The sequence below is a fragment of the Schistocerca cancellata genome, chromosome 3, assembly GCF_023864275.1.
Source record: "Schistocerca cancellata isolate TAMUIC-IGC-003103 chromosome 3, iqSchCanc2.1, whole genome shotgun sequence".
Lineage (NCBI taxonomy): Eukaryota > Metazoa > Arthropoda > Insecta > Orthoptera > Acrididae > Schistocerca > Schistocerca cancellata.
In genome coordinates, this window is record NC_064628.1 from 593,143,672 (window position 1) to 593,166,292 (window position 22,621).

Sequence of the window (22,621 nt, forward strand, 5' to 3'; positions counted from 1 at the left end):
TATCTCTCCAGTCACCCCCCCCCCCCCCCCCCAAAGTCCTACTGTCCAGTCACAGAGGAGCATTCCCCTCATGACTCAGTACCACACAGTACTGGAGCAAATGAATGACATTATCCACCAGGGTGTCGACTACCTCTCATCATGCCCTGAAAGGAGGAAGTCCTAACCCACCATTCTTCCCATCCCTCCCATAGTGGTATTCTGCCACCCACCAAATCCAAACAGTATCATCGTCCATTCCCACAAAAGCTCTGCTCCTAACCCTTTGCTCATGGATCATATCCCTGTAGTAGACATAGATGTACAACCTATCTCATACATATTCTCTCCACCATCTACTCCAGTCCTGTCACAAGCATCACCTATCCTATCAAAGGCAGGGCTATCTGTGAAAACAGTCATGTGATCTACAAGCTAAGCTGCAACCACTGTGCTGCATTCTATATGGGCATGACAACCAATAAGGTTTGTGTCCGCATGAATGGCCACCAACGACCTGTGCCCGAGAAACAGCTAGACCACCCAGTTATTGAGCACACTGCCCAACACAATGTTGTTCTTTTCAAAGACTGCTTCACAGCCAGTGCCATCTGCATCCTTCCTACCAATACCAGCTTTTCTGAATTGCACAGGTGGTAACTCTTCCTGTCATATATCCTAAATTCCCATAACTGACCTGGTCTCAACCTTCATTAGTCACTGTCCTTCACTCACCCATTCCTTTCCCTGTTTCCACTCTAGCATTACACAGACTTCTATTCCACCAATGCATCCACAGTCTTTTTACTTTTCTCAACCCATGCCCCTCTCGCACTATATCTAACTGGCACCTAGCTGCACTACCCTCTCCCCATGTCATCCATGTACACTCCCACAAGCACCACTTTACCATCCACTACCTATACCCTGCTATCCCTCTCCCCTCCCCCACCTCCACCCCAGCCTCCTCCTTACCCCCAACAACCAGACTGCTTCTCCCATAATGCACTGTTGCTCATACTCTGACCTCAGCAGCCAGAGACAGTGATGATGTGTGTGTGAGTTGCATTTGCATGCATGTGTGTATATATGTTGCCCAGTTCAGAAGAAGACTTTTTGGCTGAAAGCTTACTTGCCTAGCAGTCTTCCTGCTGAGTCTGTTGGGGACACAACACATCCACTATGTGATGAGTAGCAATCGATCCCTTTCTAGTATTGTCATTATTCCATCCTGGATTTTCTATTGTTTAATTATGTATGACAACTGTACTGCTTTTAACCTCCGATTATCTGCCAGGTATAGAAGATACGTTTTGTTAAGTAATGCACTGAAATTTATAGAAAGCATCAACAACCAAAAACCTGTAAAAATGTAGGAAGAGTCCATTGAATCAATATGGATGCATTCCCACAGATGCTACAGTGTAGTCTAGGGATAGAGTGTTAACTGTGGCACTGCCTGTTGGGTAGCACACTGAGAGCAGCCCATAATAAGATTTACAATATCACCATCATGCCAGGGCAAAACACATGCCATCAGGCCAATAACTTGTTACACAAAACTCTCCAATAGCCCTAATGGAGGAGCTGAAGCACATCCCACTGAAGAGTGGCTGGAATCAAAACCATAGGTGTTATTAGAATCCGTAGCTAATAAAACACCACCACCAAATTCCGAAAGGCAGTGATGGAGGGAAAAACAGTTACCCAAAGGATCAGAAGCCCTGCCTGGAGGCCAGTCTGACCAAACATGCTGAATGAAGTGAACAATTTGATGTAAAACTGGATTGGAAGTGACAAAAACTGTAAACCAGGAGCCTGTAATAGGAAACCCTTCCATTGTACATTATGCCGCAACATCTAAGTGAAAATAAGGGAGTTCATGCTGATCAGAAGTAGGATTTGGTCCAATTGGAAGCTTGGACAGTCCTTCAGTGTTGGCACACTGTGTGGCAGGAAGAAAAAGTATTTCATAACTGTAGTGAGACAGGAACAAGGCCCAATGCTGAATGTGACATGCTGCTTTGTCGGGCAATGAACCTGAAGGATTAAATAAGGAAATGAGGGATTGTGGTCAGTAATGAGGTAGAACTTAGACCTGTACAAGAACACATGAAACTCTCTGAGTTTGTAGACAATAGCAAATGCTTCCTTTCCAACATGGGAGTAGCACTGCTGGGCACAGCTGAGCGTTTTCAATGCACAAACTATCAGACATTCAGAACCATCCTCATACCAACATACAAGGATGTCCCCCATTTCATATCAAGAGGCCTCCACAGCCAAAACCAGTTGGTTGCCAGGATGATAAATAGACAAACAATGAGCAGAATGTAATTTAGATTTCTAAAGTGTGGACATGTGCTCACAGCTCAGCATCCACTGAAAAGGAACATTCTCATAGAGAAACCCCTGGAGTGGATGGGCCAATGTGGCCACACCCAGAATAAATTTGTGATAGTAAGCAATTTTACCTAAAAATGCTTGGAGTTCTTTCACAATTGTAGGGTGAGGCAGAGCTATGACCACAACGACATGATGACATAAAGGCATAATCCCATTCCAAGAAACCTCTAACCCAAATACACAATGAATGGCTGAAAAAATATGACTTGGCTTTGTTACATTTAAATCCACCAATATGTAAGACAGTGAGCACGGCACATAAGTTATGTAAATGCTCTTCCATGAATGCACCAGTCATGACAATGTCATTGAGATAATTGATGCACACTAGAATTAACACTGCCAAGTATTCCAAAAAATCTGAAAAATTGCCAAGGCATTTGTCACACTCAACAGGTTTCCTGCACTGGTACTGGTACAACCTAAAGGGCATGTTAACTACAAGGAGCCATTTAGAATCCTCATCCAAAAAAACCTGTAAATAGCCTTCAGATAAATCAGTTTTGGAGAAAAATTGACCCCCAACAAGCTAAGCCAATAATTCATCTGGACAGGGCAAAGGGTAGGTGTGAATAATAGATTGAGCATTAAATGAAACTTTAAAGTTGCCGTAAATGTAAAGCTGACCAGTTGATTCATTTATTATCATGAGGGTTAGATATGATGTAAAAGATTGTATGACCCCCAATGACACCAGACTGTCCAAATCTGATGTAACAGATTGTATGACCCCTAATGACACCAGCCTGTCCAATTCTGCTTTCACTTGATCACACAAAGCCACTGGAATATGGGGCACATGGAAAAAACAGAGCTGCACTGTAATCAGAGTAACGAGGACCACAAAATTCGTGGCACAACCTAACCCATCTGAGAAGAGAGACAAGAATTTAGGGTGCAGAGAATCTAACTGCTGGTAAGGGACTCACTTGGAAATGAGATCCACTGTATCTAAAGCAGAAAAATCAAAGCATTGAAAGCATCCAGACCAAACAAATTTGTGGTGTCAGTATCATCAACTATCAAAAAAGTCATGGAATAAACCAGATCTTTATACATAGTGGGAAATGTAAATTGCCCCAAAATTGGAATATGCTACTTGTAAGTCACTAAACTTTGAGGAACTGTAGACCATGCATTTCGTCAAATGGAAGTGATGCAAAACTTCCTGGCAGATTAAAAATTTGTGCTGGACTGAGACTCAAACTCTGAACATTTGCCTTTTGGGGGAAAGTGCTCTTCTGACTGAGCTACCCAAGCAAGAAACACAACCTGTCCTAACAGCTTTAATTCTGCTAGTACATCATCTCCTACCTTCCAAACTTCACAGAAGCTCATCTGTGAATCCTGTAGAACCAGTACTCCAGGAAGGAAGGATATTGCAGAGACATGGCTGAGCCACAGCCTGGGGGATGTTTCCAGAATGAAATTTTCACTCTGCAGCAGAGTGTGCACTGATATGAAACTTCCTGACAGATTAACACTGTGTGCCTGACCAAGACTTGAACTCCGTACTTTTTCCTTTCATCGGCACATGCTCTACTGATTGAGCTACCCAACTTTCCAAACTTCACAGAACTTCTTTTACAAACCTTGCAGAATCAGCACTCCTGGAAGAAAGGGTATTTCAGAGACATGGGTTAGCCACAGCCTCGGGGATGTTTCCAGAATGAAATTTTCACTATGCAGTGGAGTGTGGGCTGATAAGAAACTTCCTGGCAGATTAAAATTGTGTGCTGGGCTGAGACACAAACTCAGGACCTTTGCCTTTTATTCTAAAAAGAGATGCAGGTTCCTGGAACAATGCTAACTGACACAGCAACTGCTAGATCTGAAAAGAAAGCCAAGCAAAAACAAAGCCTTACATGTGTTAGCATCAGTGACACCAAAGGTGCCCTACAGGGGGATATGCTTCAGCTCCTACATCAAGGACGTTGGGATGTCTCACGTAGCAAGTTACTGACCAATCGGCATGTGTTTTGACTTGGCATCAATGGCAAAACAGTGTACATCTTGTCGCAACCTGCTCTCAGTGTGCTACCATACAGGCAGTGTTGTGGTAGATGCTCTCTTCCTGGTCCACACTAAGGCATCCATGGCAATACATCATTGTTAATTCCAGGGGACCATTCCTGCATTCTTACTAGTTGTGGCTGTCCATGCTCTCTCTAAATTTCCATACGTTACCCACTGTCCAAAGTCAACCATAGCTATGATTCAAGCATTCTCCATAATTTTTGCTATTGAAGGATTGCCTTACATGCTTGTGATGGAAAACAATCCACAGTTTTTGTCTCAGACCTTCCACATTTCTGCACCTGTCAAGGCATTCACCATGTGACAGCTCCTTCTTTTCACCCTCAATCTAACAGTGAGATGGAACATCTCATCTTCAAAGTCAAAGTTCAAATGAAAAAACATGTAATGGACTCCTCTGCAGATGACATCTTGACACACTTCTTGAGTTCCTACAGGTTAATATTGGTGGGGGATCAGAGTTCGGCTGAGATGCTCCATGGTCGCCAGCCACGTACCCCCCTGCCTCTGCTCATGCTGCCCCATGAACACACACCATTGGGGCCCTTTTTGTAGTTTGCTCTTTGCTCCACAGTCTGGGCTTTGTGGTTGGCCCCCAACAGAAGTGGATAATGGTCATGTTCCACAGCTGCTGAGGCTGCCACTTCTGCATAGTGTTCACCAGTGAGGGGCTGGGGACATGCATGTGGTGTCTCTGCTGTGGGGAGCAGATCCATCCTCCTTGTGAATGTCACCACCTCCAGACCTTGGATGAGCCACCTCCTGTCAGACCTTCCTGCAATGCTTAGCTGCCACCGGTGATTCCGCTGTCAGCTTAGTTGGTGCCTACAGGTCCTTCCATATCAGCGTACCTGGCATCCCCGGCAGAGCAGCCAGTGCCCTCACTGCGTGCATGCTTCTACAATGTTGAGGACCTGGATGTTAAAATGCAGCCAGCACTCTTGTCAATGGTCCTCTCTTATCATATTTCATGGGGGAGCAGCCACCACATGTGTCCACAGCCACCCCACTTCTGCCCCTACTCACTGGTTCCAACCTGGAGTCTCCTTCCCCCACTGCTGTCATCACCTGCAGCATCAGCCACAGAGGCCATGCATGTTTCAACAGTTGCCCTGATGCCTGTATCAGTGGAGCATCCTTTTGCCAAGGGTCAAGGGGTTCCATAATCCTGTACATAATACTAGGTTATGTATCGCGGTATCAGGCCACATGCATGCTATACTTTGAATATTCTGCCAACAGCATCAGCATGAGCTGGCCACCAGAGACTGCCTGCAGTGGGTCACATGACTTGTGCACAAGACATAGCATCCACCATGCCATCTACAATAGCCCTCTGCTTTGCATAACTACAGTGCAGCGAGCACTCACTCTCGTGGTATGTTCTAACTTATTGTCAACAACTGATTGCATCAGTATCTGGATTATTTCTGTGTTTGTGTATGTGGAAGCAGAATAAACTTTGGTTCATTGTGGCCATACTGTTGTTTGCGTCTTACATTATGAAATGTATACATACATTATCTATGACACTAGAAGTTGATACTGCATTTGAGCAGAAAAGTTTTCAAGGCAATGGCAGAGGGTATATTTGCAATGGTACCAGCAGCTATTACGACTGACATAAGTAACACCACTTGACTCATGCTATCTGTCATGTTGGTTGAAACACAAATATAACTGTACAAAGTAAGTCACAAAGTGGCAACAAAAATAACAACTAGGGAAGTATGTACTTCACAGATTAACTAGTCAACAGTTAAGTATCAGTATTTAAACTGTGTACTGCACGCCATTTTAATTCATACAGCTGAATAATAGTAAATAAGAAATAGTAAATAAGAAAAGTAGGCTGCTTAGCAAAACATATGTTCCATTCATGGTAGATAATCAGAGGTTAAAAGCAGTACAGCTCCCGTACATAATTATGTAACTAGTAGAAGATATGTATGGAATGCATTCATCATAGCAATGAATAACAAAACAATCAGGGAATCATAACACTCCAATTTAATGGCATAATCCAGAGGACTAAAGCTAACTTGCTACTCATGTTTTGTAATTCTGTCACATATTCTTCATTTATCAACTGAAGACACTATAAAGTCTCTGTAACCATTACACACTGTGATAATGAAATTTGCCATGGAATAAAAATATGTAGTTGTTGTGGAGTTCAGTGCCCTGATGACAATGGTGAATTGTATGTGGAAATGCAATTTCATTTGCACTTGGCTATGTTATTTATATTACCATGGCACTTACCACATTCTCTGTTATTTTAGGAATATTATTCTCTAGTGGTGCGAGTAGAGAAGGGAGGGACAGATAGCCACTTAGGGCAGGTAAAGGAAAGTTGCAGTTGCATCAGTCAGTCAACTATCGACCATCACTTATCTCACTATGAGATCACACAGCATCAATCCTTGATATGTGTACATCTGCTAACATGAAGAATATGGTTTTTGTGTGTTCACATGTTTCTTATGCTCAGTGATGTCTAGGAAGTGTTTTAATTCACCAAATATTTTCTGTTATGTGTGTGGTGAGTGTACAGCTAAGTTTCAAAAACATTCCATTTCACCAAGTACCAAAAAGGTATACAAGTTGTATTTTGAATCAGATGTAGATGAGAGTAAATGTTGGGACCACAGAACTGTTGCTCACACTGATGCAGTCCAGCCAACTGTGCCATTTGCCATTCTACAGTTGTGGAGGGAATCTGTCAATCACAGACTGGTGCTTTTTTTAATGAAAGTAAAAAGGAACCTCAAGCAAAGCAAAACACACAGTTTCTTACCCAAATTTGGAATCTGCAGTTCACTTTGTTCCACATTCTGATTCTCTCCCAGTTCTAAAACCACCAACAGAATTGACACTGAAAGATGAAACAGATGATAATAGTGGGAAACCACAAGCTTATGAAGATACTGAGTACATGCCATCTGCAACACAGCTACAAATGCAGTCATTGTCACAGAACTGAACAATCTTGTAAGATTTCAAAATCTTTCTAAGAGGCAAGCAGAATCACTTGGGTCTTGTCTTCAAGAAAAGAACCTGTTACAACCAATCACTAGCATTACATTCATAAACAAAAGCTTCATCTTTCCACTTTTTTCTCAGTGACAGAGAGTTTGGTCTAATGTAATTACATAAATGGGCTGCCTACAAAATTTGGAATGATTCACAATCCACCTACTTATAGATTTTTCAAAGTGTAGTCTCAAAGCTGTTCTCTTATATAAAGGAAACAAGATACCTTTGATACCAGAGGCCCATTCCATTCAGTTACAGGGAATCTATGAGAACATGATGTATTCCAGGTTTATACTGCCTATTTGAGTCACAAATGGAAAATCTGTGGTCATCTCAGAGTTTTGGGGATGCAGACTGGTTTCTTGTGTCACTGGGATAGTAGAGCAAGAAAAGATCATTATGTAATAAAAGAGACGCCTCTGAGAGAAATTTTCATTCCAGGTGAAAAAAATGTGTCGCATGAACCCCTTGTCAACAGAAAGTGTGCTGTTTACCACCACTCCATCTGAAATTGGGCTTTTGAAGAACTTTGTGTAAGCAATGGACAAAGACAGCCAGGGTTTTCAATTTTTACAATCTAAATATCCTGCAATTAGTACTGTAAAAATTAATGAAGGAATTTTTCCTGGGCCTTAGATCTGTGACTTGATGAAAGATATTACCTTTGAACAGTTGCTGAAAGATGCTAAGAAGTCAGCTTGGCATTCTTTTAACAATGTGTGGTACATTTTCTTGGAAAACTTAATATTTGACAACTACAGGGAACTGACAGAACAAATGTTGGACTATTACAAGGCTATTAGGTGCAACATATCTCTGAAATTACATTTCCTTCATTCCCACTTGGATTTCTTCCCCCACCTAATCTTGGAGATGTGAGTGACAAACACGTTGAGCAATTTCACCAAAATGTCACTGCCATAGAAAGATGATATAAGGGAAGTGGTCAAAAAACTTTTGGTGGATTACTACTGAACACTCCTAAAAGAAGTTTCACCAACACCCAAAAATGTAAAGTTTCCAGGAAAAGTTTCTAACTTGTAAGACCATTTCAAGCTTTATTCAGCTCTCTCATACTATTTTCTGTTTTGTTAATAAAAAACACCTTCTCTTGCTGTGCTGTATTTCATTCTCCCAGATGCAATTCACCTTTTTTCACTTTAAGGCATCATCATGGGATCTATAATGATAGTTATGATACATTTTTGTATTTATATGTACTATTCATAGATTATAAAACAGTTCACTTCTTGCTTTTTATGTAAATAAGGGATTACTTACAGTTCTTTGCATTTTTAATGGCATCGGCATTTCTTTTCATCTGGCCACATGGAGGTCACACTACTGTTCTGTTTACGACCTCTGTTTTCAATTGTTCTTTGATTTACTTTCCAGTTAGTTATTGTGCAGGTATTCATTTTTGTGTGATTGTAATCTGTTACTGAGTATATGCAGGAATAAATATTTTGTTTTCTCCAATACCAACATATTTGGTGACCCCAATTGACTAAGTCATGTCTGCACTGGCTTCAGCATTTTGCACAGTTTCACAACATTGATGCTTGTAACTTCCACACCATCTGCACTGCACTTGTTCCCACATGAGAATATATGACTCACCAGTCACAACTGAACCAGCAGCGAGCAGTGCAGTTAACAGAATGACAATGAAATCCCCACCATTCTGGCAACATAATCCTCTATTATGGTCTGCCTGGCTAGGAATCAGTTCATCCTCACACATATATCAGCATACAGGACTAAATACAGCTATGTGGTTGCAGTACTCATGGAGGATCTAGCAACAGAATTCCAGGACATTCCAGCCATACCGAACAGTATGCATCAATTAAGAATGCATTGATCACAGACTTGTTGCAACTAAGAGCAAAATGGCTAGAGAAGCTTTTGCATACTAACGAGCTCAGAGATCATGCTCCCTCACAACTCCTAAGACATTTACACACATTGGTAAGTAATACTGTAAGTGATGATGTGCTACAAAATATACAGTTGTCCCAAATGCCATCAGACACCCAAAAATTAACATTGTGTGTGCAAGCAATTTAAACACACTTGCAGAAAAATGCTGACAGGATAGGTGAAATACATCCTACATAAAATGTCTCAACATTGACGCCATGAAAAGAAAATGTGCCCAAAGTGATCCAAGCCTCCCTGCAAATGCCATTGGCAGAACTGACCAAACAGGTAGCTGCATTACAAACAACACACAACCATCAATGGGCACATTGCCAATAGTCAAGGAGTTGTAATCAATCGTTGTTGCACAGAACTTATTTTGGTACCACAGGAGGTTTGGTAATGATATGCAAAAGTGTACACCACCTTGTACAACACCTTGCAGGTGGGAGCACGACAGCAACTTCTATTGCAAATATGCACTAACTTTTTGTGATGGACAGGGATACAAAACTACAATACTTGGTCAATACAAAGGCAGAAGTGCCAGAATATACAGCAAACTGACTACAGTATCGGAACAGTCACAACTGCTATCTATTCACCAAGATTAGAATTTATGGTTGAGTTAACATTATTCCTTAACCTGGGGCTACAGTATGTGTTTGAATGGCAATTTACAGTGGCAGTTATATCACAGCCTATTATCAGAAAAAAATTTGTCCTTCTATGACTTACTGGCAGATTTGACTACTAATCTGTATACTCCAAGGAAAGTATGTTGTGGCACACCGCTAGCAGTATGCACAGTCACAGACAATACACCATACATATGGTTACTGAAAGAATACCCTGACACCACTCAGCAGTCACCTACTGTCCCAGTGGCAACACAAAAAGCATGCAAAGTTCAGAAGAACGCGAAATCCAGAAGATTGGATAAAATTTACAGACGCGTGAAATTTGGGACGGACGTCAATGCGAGATGCCTTTAACAGGTTCCACAACGAAACATTGTCTCGAAATTTGGTAGAAAATCCGAAGAAATTCTGGTCATATGTAAAGTACACAAGCGGCAAGACACAGTCAATACCTTCGCTGCGCAGTGCCGATGGTACTGTTACCAACGACTGTGCCACTAAAGCGGAGTTATTGAACGCAGTTTTCTGAAATTCCTTCACCAGGGAAGATGAATGGAATATTCCAGAATTTGAAACACGAACAGCTGCTAGTATGAGTTTCTTAGATGTAGATACCTTAGGGGCTGCGAAGCAACTCAAATCGCTTGATACGGGCAAGTCTTCAGGTCCAGATTGTATACCGATTAGGTTCCTTCCAGATTACGCTGATACAATAACTCCCTACTTAGCAATCATATACAACCGCTCACTCACCGATAGATCTGTACCTACAGATTGGAAAATTGCGCATGTCGCACCAGTGTTTAAGAAGGGTAGTAGGAGTAATCCATCGAACTACAGACCTATATCATTGACGTTGGTTTGCAGTAGGGTTTTGGAGCATATACTGTATTCAAACATTATGAATCACCTTGAAGGGAATGATCTATTGACACGTAATCAGCATGGTTTCAGAAAACATTGTTCTTGTGAAACGCAGCTAGCTCTTTATTCACACGAAGTAATGGCCGCTATCAACAGGGGATCTCAAGTTGATTCCGTATTTCTAGATTTCCGGAAAGCATTTGACACCGTTCCTCACAAGCGACTTCTAATCAAGCTGCGGGCCTATGGGGTATCGTCTCAGTTGTGCAACTGGATTCATGATTTCCTGTCAGGAAAGTCACAGTTTGTAGTAATAGATCGCAAATCATCGAGTAAAAGTGAAGTGATATCAGGTGTTCCCCAGGGAAGCGTCCTGGGACCTCTGCTGTTCTTGATCTATATAAATGACCTGGGTGACAATCTGAGCAGTTGTCTTAGGTTGTTCGCAGATGATGCTGTAATGTACCGTCTAGTAAGGTCATCCGAAGACCAGTATCAGTTGCAAAGCGATTTAGAAAAGATTGCTGTATGGTGTGGCAGGTGGCAGTTGATGCTAAATAACGAAAAGTGTGAGGTGATCCACATGAGTTCCAAAAGAAATTCGTTGGAATTCGGTTACTCGATAAATAGTACAATTCTCAAGGCTGTCAATTCAACTAAGTACCTGGGTGTTAAAATTACGAACAACTTCAGTTGGAAATACCACATAGATAATATTGTGGGGAGGTGAGCCAAAGGTTGCGTTTCATTGGCAGGACACTTAGAAGATGCAACAAGTCCACTAAAGAGACAGCTTACACTACACTCATTCGTCCTCTGTTAGAATATTGCTGCACAGTGTGGGATCCTTACAAGGTTTGATTGACGGAGGACATCAAAAGGGTGCAAAAAAGGGCAGCTCATTTTGTATTATCACATAATAGGGGAGAGAGTGTGGCAGATATGATACGCAAGTTGGGATGGAAGTCATTAAAGCAAAGACGTTTTTCGTCGTGGCGAGATCTCTTTACGAAATTTCAGTCACCAACTTTCTCTTCCGAATGTGAAAATATTTTGTTGAGCCCAACCTACATAGGTAGGAATTATCATCAAAATAAAATAAGAGAAATCAGAGCTCGAACAGAAAGGTTTAGGTGTTCGTTTTTCCCGCGCGCTGTTCGGGAGTGGAATGGTAGAGAGATAGTATGATTGTGGTTCGATGAAACCTCTGCCAAGCACTTAAATGTGAATTGCAGAGTAATCATGTAATGTAGATGTAGATGTAGATGGTAAAGCACACTGCTGTTTACCACATTCTGACCATGCTAGGACAGTCAACTCACACTCTGCCTACATGTCCCTAAATGTCTGGGGCCTGAAAAGCTAAAAGTGGTAAAACAGGAATTTCGCAACATGTTATCACAGGGTATCTGCAAAGTTTCTAGTGGCAGCTGAACAGCCCCGATTGACATCATGCCTAAAAAGAAGAATGGGTGGCATCACTGCAATGATCATCTCCAACTCAGTGCGAGGACCATCCCTGACTGGTACACAGTCCCATACATATAAGACTTTTAGGCAAATATTCATGATAAGATGATATTTTCTAGCACTGACCAAGTCCAAGCATACATCAGACCCCTGTAGCCACAGAAAACATTCATAGAACAGCAGTGATGGTACCATTCAGCCTATCAGTTCACCAGGATGCCATTCAGATTGTGTAATGCAGCTCAGACCTTCCAGCATTTTATGGATAAGATGACAAAAGATTCAGATTTTTGTGCTATGTATTCATAGATGATTTGTTGGTGATGTCTGCATCAGAAGAGGAGCAGTTATGGGGTTTGACACAAGTGTTCAACTGCCAACACACGCAGGAACTAGTAATTAATCTGGTGAATGTGTTTTTGGTGAGAAAGAGGTGCACTTTGTAGGATATTTGATCAAGTCCACCACAATGAGAGAACTACAACAGTTCCTAGTAGTAGTAAATTTCTATCAAAAGTTCATTCACAGTCACACATTAATAATCACACCATTGAATGAACTCCTTAAGGGCAAACTGATGCCTCACCACAAATTAGATTAGATTAGATTAGATTAGTACTTGTTCCATATATCATGCATACGACACTTCGTACTGACGTGGAATGTGTCAGCCAGGCAGACACCATGTTTCAGGCTGTCAAAACAGCTGCAGCAAAGGTCACCCTATTAGCACACCCAATCTCACATGCCCCATTTGTTTACATGGTTGATGCTTTGTCCTGTGCCACTGGTGCTGCACTTCAGCAAAAGACTGACCAGTATTGGCAGCCCATTGCATTCTATAGTCATAAGTTGTCACCATCTCAGCAATGTTGGGAAACTTATTACCATGAGATGTATGCTGCTTGCATTGCAGTCAAAACATTCAGACACACATTAGAAGGGCAACAGTTCACCATCTACTCATATACAGATCACAAGCCGCTTACCTACATCTTTAAGGTAAAGCAGAAGAAAGCACTGCCTAGGCAGCTGCGACACATTATATCAGTCAGTATGTAATCAGCAGCCATAGAAGCTAAATGTTCTATTTGATGCACTTTTGCAAGTAGAAACAGTGAACACAGTGGCAGGTGAAACCATGTGTGTGGAAGCACTGACAAAAGCTACTGATTATGATGCTCTCATGCACACACAACAAAGTGATAGTGAGCTGTGTGATTTATTGCAACAGTTGAAAGAATTGAGATTACAGCTTGACATCACTTGGAGAATATGTAGAGTTACATTGTGACACAGCAAAAGGAAAGGTATGACCATTTGTGCCACAGCAATTCAGAGCACAGGCAATAGTGGCAATGCACAATCCGGCACATCCAGGAGTAAAGGGTTCACTGTGAGATTAGTCAAACAGAAACTTTGTAATCGCCAGGTACGTTTGCAAACTGCAGAAAATTTGTAAACTGATGTGTGGCAGGCCAGAGGTATAAAATCACATGGTATGTCAGGACACCATTAGGTGCATTTCTTCTACCAAATCAGCATTTCGAACATGTTCATGCTGACATCATAGGCCCATTCACTGCATTCGAAGGTTACAGTTAACACCTCACAGTGGTAGAAGGGTTCACAATATGGCCGGAGACATTTTGAATGAAGACATCATGGCAGAAACTGTAGCACAACCTTTTTTTTTACCAATATGCAGCAACTTCACTGGCTGTTCAAAGCAATACCGAAATGGACAGAGACACTGCTTGTCATGCTTTTAGGCTCATGAACATCATTTAAGAGTGATCTGAAGAGCACAGCAATGGAACTGGTATATTGACAAACATTAAGCCTATTTGGAGAGTTTTTGCACAGCATGGCAGATGACACAATCACTACCTTAGTCTTCACCACCTGACTAAGAGAACATATACACAAGCTAAGACCAAAAGTGCCTAGAAACCAGTTGAAAAGACACTCTTTCATTTTTGCATAGCCAGACAAGTTATACACATGTATTTTTATGCAACAATAAAGTGCATAAGCCATGGCAGCCACTGTACGACGGACTATATCCAGCAGCCAGTAGGGCAGCAATACTTTCTGCATAATGATCAATTCACCACAGTTGCATTGGATTGGATCAAGCCACTGTTTCTGGATTCAACAGACATTACAACAACTATGGAATGCAAACCAGAGAAGACAGAAGAATCAGCAACAAGAGGTGTCCATGTACCCCATGAGCACCATGGTGAACCAGGCACTGCAAACCTAGACCATCATTAAGGATTACTACCCCACTCCCTGTTAGAACTACTGACTCGCATGGCACACCACCTGGTTTCCAAGAAGGAAGTAGTTGCAAGGGTTACACAGCATGTTAAATTCAATCCACACTATCATTAGCACTAAAGGGGAAAACTGTGTAGTGACCTATTCCAATGTTTTGTCCTCAAAAATGTGCAATGATGCATAAACATTCCATGCAGTGGCAGTTTCAAGCTGTATTAAAGTGGTTGTTTCTTGATTTACTTTTCTGTTGGTTGTTCCATGCTTTAGATTGTGAATGCATTCATATTTGTATAACTGGAAGCTGTTATCAAGTATATGTGGAAATAACCATCTTGTTTTCTCCAACACCCATAGACACATTACATGCAATTTGTGTATGGTTGGTTTTAGCTCATGCATTGCATGAATTAAATGTAGATAGGATATTGAAATTTCATATAAAACTCAAAACAGATTTATATCTCGTTTTCTTCTTGAGTTATTGGTATTTGTATCCAAAGGACAATCTCATGCAAAGTCCCCATTCAAGCAAGCCCTTGTGCATCACAAATCATGTAGTCATAAGAACTGTCATATCTCACAAATGAATCAAGGTATCAAAACGAGGTTTTTTTTTACAAATGATAGCTTGCAATGAGGTACACACGTTGTGTGACAAATACTCAAAGCTTTCTCATTTACCAAGATATGGAACTAACTCATGCACAACAATGAGAGTTATACAGCTCAGAATACATGCAGATGTCTACAGCACTGTAGGAAAATCCAAGCAGCATTAACAGACACGTACACAGCAGTTGGGGAATGGCATAGCATTACAGGTAGGCGCTCCCACAGTACCAGAAGTTGAGCTCTTATTATATTATTTTTTTGTACAGATTGCCTGAGAATGCACCAATAAGTGGTGCGAAACTGGTTGTAGATTTAATAAAAATCATTCATACAGCCAGTGCGGAATTTTCTTTGGAAGTCGAAGTTTGGCTGTGGTTGCCCGCCCTACAAAACAACAAGTAGCAAAAGGGTTAATAAGCATACCAATGTTGTGCTGATGCAGAACAAAGGCACAAGAAGAAGAAGGAGGTGAAGTATTTCAGTTCATGGGACCATCTACAGTTTACTTGATACTGACGCAATGGAAAATATGCATGTCTGTAGCAGCAGAGTTAAAGAACTGGTTATATAGGCCATGGAATATCAAGATGTAGAACTAGCCATCTGCAATACGGCAGACCTAAGTGGAATTCTTAAAAACTAAACAGCTGTGTAATGAGAGTTCATAAATAAAATATTTATCCATTCATCATGATCCAAGGGTTCCATCTTGATGGAGAATATTTAATCATATGAAGAGAGAGAAGGAATACATCCACAAAGACAAGCAAATGTTAGAAACTATATATTAATATTCTTTTAACAATAAATTGTCATCACACTGTATAGACAGTTTTTGTTCTGTTAAATGGTGCAGCAAGCAATTTCCATTTTAGATTATCATACATGACCATCTATAAAATTAGGTGGTGTAGAAAGGCTAGTCTAGAAAAAATTAAGGCTGATGAGAAGCTTATAAATACACTCCTGGAAATGGAAAAAAGAACACATTGACACCGGTGTGTCAGACCCACCATACTTGCTCCAGACACTGCGAGAGGGCTGTACAAGCAATGATCACACGCACGGCACAGCGGACACACCAGGAACCGCGGTGTTGGCCGTCGAATGGCGCTAGCTGCGCAGCATTTGTGCACCGCTGCTGTCAGTGTCAGCCAGTTTGCTGTGGCATACGGAGCTCCATCGCAGTCTTTAACACTGGTAGCATGCCACGACAGCGTGGACGTGAACCGTATGTGCAGTTGACGGACTTTGAGCGAGGGCGTATAGTGGGCATGCGGGAGGCCGGGTGGACATACCGCCGAATTGCTCAACACGTGGGGCGTGAGGTCTCCACAGTACATCGATGTTGTCGCCAGTGGTCGGCGGAAGGTGCACGTGCCCGTCGACCTGGGACCGGACTGCAGTGACGCACGGATGCACGCCAAGACCGTAGGATCCTACGCAGTGCCGTAGGGGACCGCACCGCCACTTCCCAGCAAACTAGGGACACTGTTGCTCCTGGGGTATCAGCGAGGACCATTCGCAACCGTCTCCATGAAGCTGGGCTACGGTCCCGCACACCATTAGGCCGTCTTCCGTTCACACCCCAACATCGTGCAGCCCGCCTCCAGTGGTGTCGCGACAGGCGTGAATGGAGGGATGAATGGAGACGTGTCATCTTCAGCGATGAGAGTCGCTTCTGCCTTGGTGCCAATGATGGTCGTATGCATGTTTGGCGCCGTGCAGGTGAGCGCCACAATCAGGACTGCATACGACCGAGGCACACAGGGCCAACACCCGGCATCATGGTGTGGGGAGCGATCTCCTACACTGGCCGTACACCACTGGTGATCGTAGAGGGGACACTGAATAGTGCACGGTACATCCAAACCGTCATCGAACCCATCGTTCTACCATTCCTAGACCGGCAAGGGAACTTGCTGTTCCAACAGGACAATGCACGTCCGCATGTATCCCGTGCCACCCAACGTGCTCTAGAAGGTGTAAGTCAACTACCCTGGCCAGCAAGATCTCCGGATCTGTCCCCCATTGAGCACGTTTGGGACTGGATGAAGCGTCGTCTCACGCGGTCTGCACGTCCAGCACGAACGCTGGTCCAACTGAGGCGCCAGGTGGAAATGGCATGGCAAGCCGTTCCACAGGACTACATCCAGCATCTCTACGATCGTCTCCATGGGAGAATAGCAGCCTGCATTGCTGCGAAAGGTGGATATACACTGTACTAGTACCGACATTGTGCATGCTCTGTTGCCTGTGTCTATGTGCCTGTGGTTCTGTCAGTGTGATCATGTGATGTATCTGACCCCAGAAATGTGTCAATAAAGTTTCCCCTTCCTGGGACAATGAATTCACGGTGTTCTTATTTCAATTTCCAGGAGTGTATTTAGGACATTTGAACTTGATATTTGTTGTAAATTATGACAGGGTTTTCCATTAGAGCGAAACACCTAGAGTTTAGCAGAGATCAGATCAAGTTAAATCTAACATTGACCAAAGCCAGTGTATGTCTGTGGAAATTAGATATACTAATTATAATTCAGTTGGATAAAGTTATGACTCACTTTTGAAACTCCCATTTGTACTGGTGTTTTGAGACTTTTGTACTTTTCCACAAAACTATTACTCCAATACTGTCTGCTGAAATTAGTATACCATCTTTATTTAAGCAGAGAGATGTGATGAAACCTTTATGGATGTCCAGTTCCTGTAGAAGCTAAAAAATGTAACATTATTTCTACACAAATGTCAAAAAAATATCATTGATGATAAAATTCATTTATGACAGAATCATTAATAACTGTTGGGCACATAGTTAAATCTGACATTGCTGTGATCATTTGAATTTCACACTTGTCTTTGCATGTCATGCAATTAGGGCTGTTGATAAAATATTGATATATCAATATTTCCCCAAGAAAATATCGATATATAACAGTGATATTCCCTTCCCTGATTTGTCAATATGAAAATGGCAATATCACGTGCCTATATTTTTGTTTCATATTATATTTTTTCTTTGTTCTTTTGAAAATTTAGTAAAACATAACTTTACTTTCACTGTGTGAAGGAATCTTACTACATGTTGACCTTTCATCATCTCCAGTCTTTCTCTTTGACTGTCTGAAGCAAGTATAGGTGGCAGAAAAGAAGAAGTCCGATTGCACTGAGGAGGGGGGGGGGGGGGGGGGGGGGTGAATGGAATACAAGATTTCTGATGTGAAGAGATAGCTTTTGCTTTATTCTTTAAAAATTCATTTTTAACACTAGTGTGCTATTTCTCCACATCAGCATTCTTCAAAAATGGTTGCTGAAAATGACAAACAAAAATCAAGATGATAAGACTGGTCTTTGCAGTGGGTGCAGATGTGTGATGACATATTGGTATTAAATGCTACCAACAACAACTGCAACATTTAGCTTGATCATGCAGTTTTCCTACATCAACATGAAAACAGGTTTATTTTGACATGGAGCCAATGACAAGCTAAGAAAATAAGTTACGAGAGGTTAACTGAAATGAAGTATTGCATGACAATGCACCATGTATTCAGTTGTTAATTAACAACACAACAGTCAACAAAAAAAAGCATTGTAATACGAGCTTTTTATTTGCACAAAGTCCAATTATTAACTTGCTCCACGAGGATTAGGCAGGCTGCTAGCTTGTTGGTGTACAGCATATCTAATAATACAGTAAATCAATACTTAAAAATACAACTCTAAATTTTTTCATTATATTTACAATGTGCAGCCGATATTTTTATAGGCCGATATGTCAATATTTTTTTCTTCAATATATCGATACTTTTTGTCAGTACATCAAGGGCTGATAAAGATATTTTTTGAAATATTGATCTATCAGATTCCCAGTATTTTTAAATATATCAACAGTCCTACATGCAATCCATCAAATATATCAGTGAGAATTAACAAAGCATTGGTTTTTATCCTGCATCACATTCAAAAGAGATGCATAGTCAGACAATTTGCAAAATATTTCTAGATTCCATTATAGTAATATTATTAGCTGTGGAAAAGAAACTGAGACATACATTAGTTGTAAATACTGAGCGAGGTGGCGCAGTGGTTAGCACACTGGACTTGCATTCAGGAGGACGACGGTTCATTCCTGTGTCCGGTCATCATGATTTAGGTTTTCCATGATTTCCCTAAATCACTCCACGCAAATGCCAGGATGGTTCCTTTGAAAGGGCACGGCTGGCCCCCTTCCTTAATCCGATGAGACCGATGATCTCGCAGTTTGGTCTCTTCCCCCAGACAACCCAACCCATTAGTTGTATAATATCATTTCCAAGACTTTAAACCATATCCTAATTCATTATTGAAAAGACAAACATTTCAAAAAGACAACAGGTAATTAAATTTCACACAAAGCACTGTCACTACAGTAAATATATTCTTGGATCTTTCGCATGTGTTGGGGAAAAAGGGGGGGGGGGGGGGAGTTTTTAATCAATCATCTGCACGGTTTAATATGGCCTGCCATGAATTCCTCTCCTGTGGCAAACTCTTCATCTCAGTTTGGTGCTTGTACCTGGCACCCTCAATTATTTTCTAGATATATTTGTCTTACATCTTGGTCCTTACAATGTGGCAATGTTGGTGCACAGGTTGCAATGACAGAAACACCTTCATGAGTAAATACACAAATGAACAGTTCACAGTTCTGACATGAGGCAAGAAATAATATCCACTTCTGGTAGAATGGTAATGTGTCTCACAGTACGAGGTGGAATCCAAAATTTTTGGGACTGGTACTGCCATCTGGGAAGTAGGAGTAGTAGATTTTTGCACCACTAGGTGGTGAGAGCTGCATATCTGATGAGTGAGTGTGCAGAGTGGCATTCAGCTGGGAGGATGTGTTGTGTGTCCACAGTGATTTCTGTAATACTCTGTGTTTGGTGTGTGGTTATTTGATGATGGATCCACAAACAGAACACTGCGTGTGTATCAAATTCCGTGCAGATCTCAGGGAAAGTGCTACGGAGATGTATGGTTGTCGCCCAGAGACAAAGTAACAATTGTCTCAGTGGAAGAGCCCAGGCTCTCCAAGACCCAAAAAAGCGAGATATGTGAAGAGCAAAGTGAATAGCATGATCATCGTTTTCTTTGATATCAAGGGAATTGTGCACAAAGAATTCGTCCCACCCAACCAAACAGTGAATTCCATGTACTGCTGTGACATTTTGCAATGGCTCTGTGAAAATGTGTGGCGACAATGGCCCGAACTTTGGTGTCAAGGGAACTGGCTGCTACATCATGACAATGCACCCTGCAATATGTCCTTGCTCACCAGGACCATTTTGGCAAAAAAAACAACATGGCGGTTGCACTCCACCCACCATACTTGCCATATTTGGCACCTTGTGACTTCGCACTATTTTTAAAACTGAAAATCAAGTTGAAAGACAGTTGGTTTGACACTCTAGAGAGGACTCAATAAGCATCACTGGCAGTGATAAACACCCTCAAAGAACAGGACTTCCAGAAAACGTTTCACATCTGGTAGAAACGCTGGGACCGGTGTGTACGTGTGGATGGGAACTACTTTAAGGGTGATGGTGACCATTAGTCCAAAGGTAAGGTTTTCAACAGATGGGAGCACCAGTCCCAAAAATTTTGGATAGCACCTTGTAGATAGTGAAGTCTCTCACTGCTGTGGAGCTCAGTGTTCTTGATCAGTGTCCAGTCAGTGTCCCACATAGTGGTCCAGCCAGTGTCCAGGATGGTGTCTGGCTCAGTCAGGTGCAGACTGGGATTGCACTGGGCTGATGTCCATCCAGTGATCTGTGCAGCATTTAAGACTGCTGCTCATAGTATATGTGACTACACTGTTTCTCTGTGATAAAATTAGATTGAAAATGGCCCGGGGGATGAAATTGGCTAACAGTGCAAAAGCAAGAAACAAAGCGTTTCTTTGAAAAATAAAAACAGCCTACACAGGTCAGTTACTTCTCTCAACAGACTTGCAGTTGCTGTGGACCAATACATACAAAAGACTGTTGTTGTGTTGATATGTTCAATTTATGGTGTTCATACAATAGAGTACCAGATTGTCCTTCTTTTTTTTTTTAAAAAAAAAAGGTGAGATTTTGGATATTTCAACAAACATGTGTAGTTTTGTCACATACAAATCAGTTTCATGGTAATCTCACAAAGGTCCTGTGTGGACTGTAATTATCATATGACCAAAGGTGGCTTCTGAGGAACTACTGTTGCATCGTGGCACCACTTGTATAAAAAAGAAAGAAAGAGAAATCTGTATGAACTGTGCATAAAACATTGTTTCAGAGTACGTATTTTCTGATTTGAAGAGGCGCATTTGACCGTGCATGCTCTCCAGGTAGTTTTCTGAAGCTTGGAGCCGACTGCAGATTGGCACCATCTGCCCTCATAAAGCGCTGTGTGAAATGCTTGGCCATTGGTTTCTACATGCTTCTTATGATGGAGTGGAACCACAGCTAGCCTGACTCAGGTCTTTATGTTCCTTCCACCAGAGAGCAGTAAAGTGCAGGACCTATAGAAGTATGATGTGCCATCTAGCAACCCTGTTAGAATACATCGGGGTGAAGATTTCTTGTAATCCAGTTTTACAATCTTTCTGCAAGATAATGCTAATGCATTCCTAAATGCTAGTCAATGATTAATTAAACTGAATACAGAAATAATACACTTAAATATCATTATGAATAGCTATATGAAATCTGAATATAATGGTGCCCTTACATTTTGAAATTAAGAGGCATTGTTGTAATATTGGTATATTTCACAACAGCAGGGCTGTTGCATATACAGTCTAAAATGAAAGTACATCAAATGTCAAAGTGACACAAGAATAATGTGTTTAGTCTTTCATTTCTAGACAAAACCAACATTCAGCAGAAATTAGATTCACAATGTAGACAAACAATTGACAGCCACAACAAACATGTAGAAAAGAATAGATATACCGGGTGATCAAAAAGTCAGTATAACTTTGAAAACTTAATAAACCACAGAATAATGTAGATTGAAATATTCTGGAACTTTGTTAATCCAGATTAGTGATGATGATTAGTGTTTTTAGGGCGCACAACAGCGAGGTTATCAGCGCCCGTTGTTAATCTAGAAAGTCAGAATGCTCATACTACAGCTGTGAGCATTCTCAAAGAAACTGAACCATTAATTGGCAATAACCAAGCAAAAGTAATAGCTCAGATTTACGATGGTGCAAATGTTATGAGTGGCAAGTCGAATGGGGTACAGAAATTGATTAAAGACAAATATCCAAATGCAAACTACGTCCATTGTTATCCACATCAGTTCAACCTTATGTCTACAGCAGCCTCTGTTAAATGCAA

At 41.5% G+C, this 22,621-nt stretch overlaps 1 protein-coding gene across 2 annotated transcripts in view; it reads right to left on the reverse strand.

Moving 5' to 3' along the window:
* Positions 1-22,621, reverse strand: part of LOC126175457 (jouberin-like) — a 457,590-nt gene that overhangs the window by 65,166 nt on the left and 369,803 nt on the right. For both annotated transcript variants that reach the window (XM_049922262.1, XM_049922261.1), the window contains exon 9: positions 17,822-17,973. In XM_049922262.1, coding sequence (XP_049778219.1) covers positions 17,822-17,973 — 152 coding nt within the window. The remainder of the gene's footprint in view (positions 1-17,821; positions 17,974-22,621) is intronic.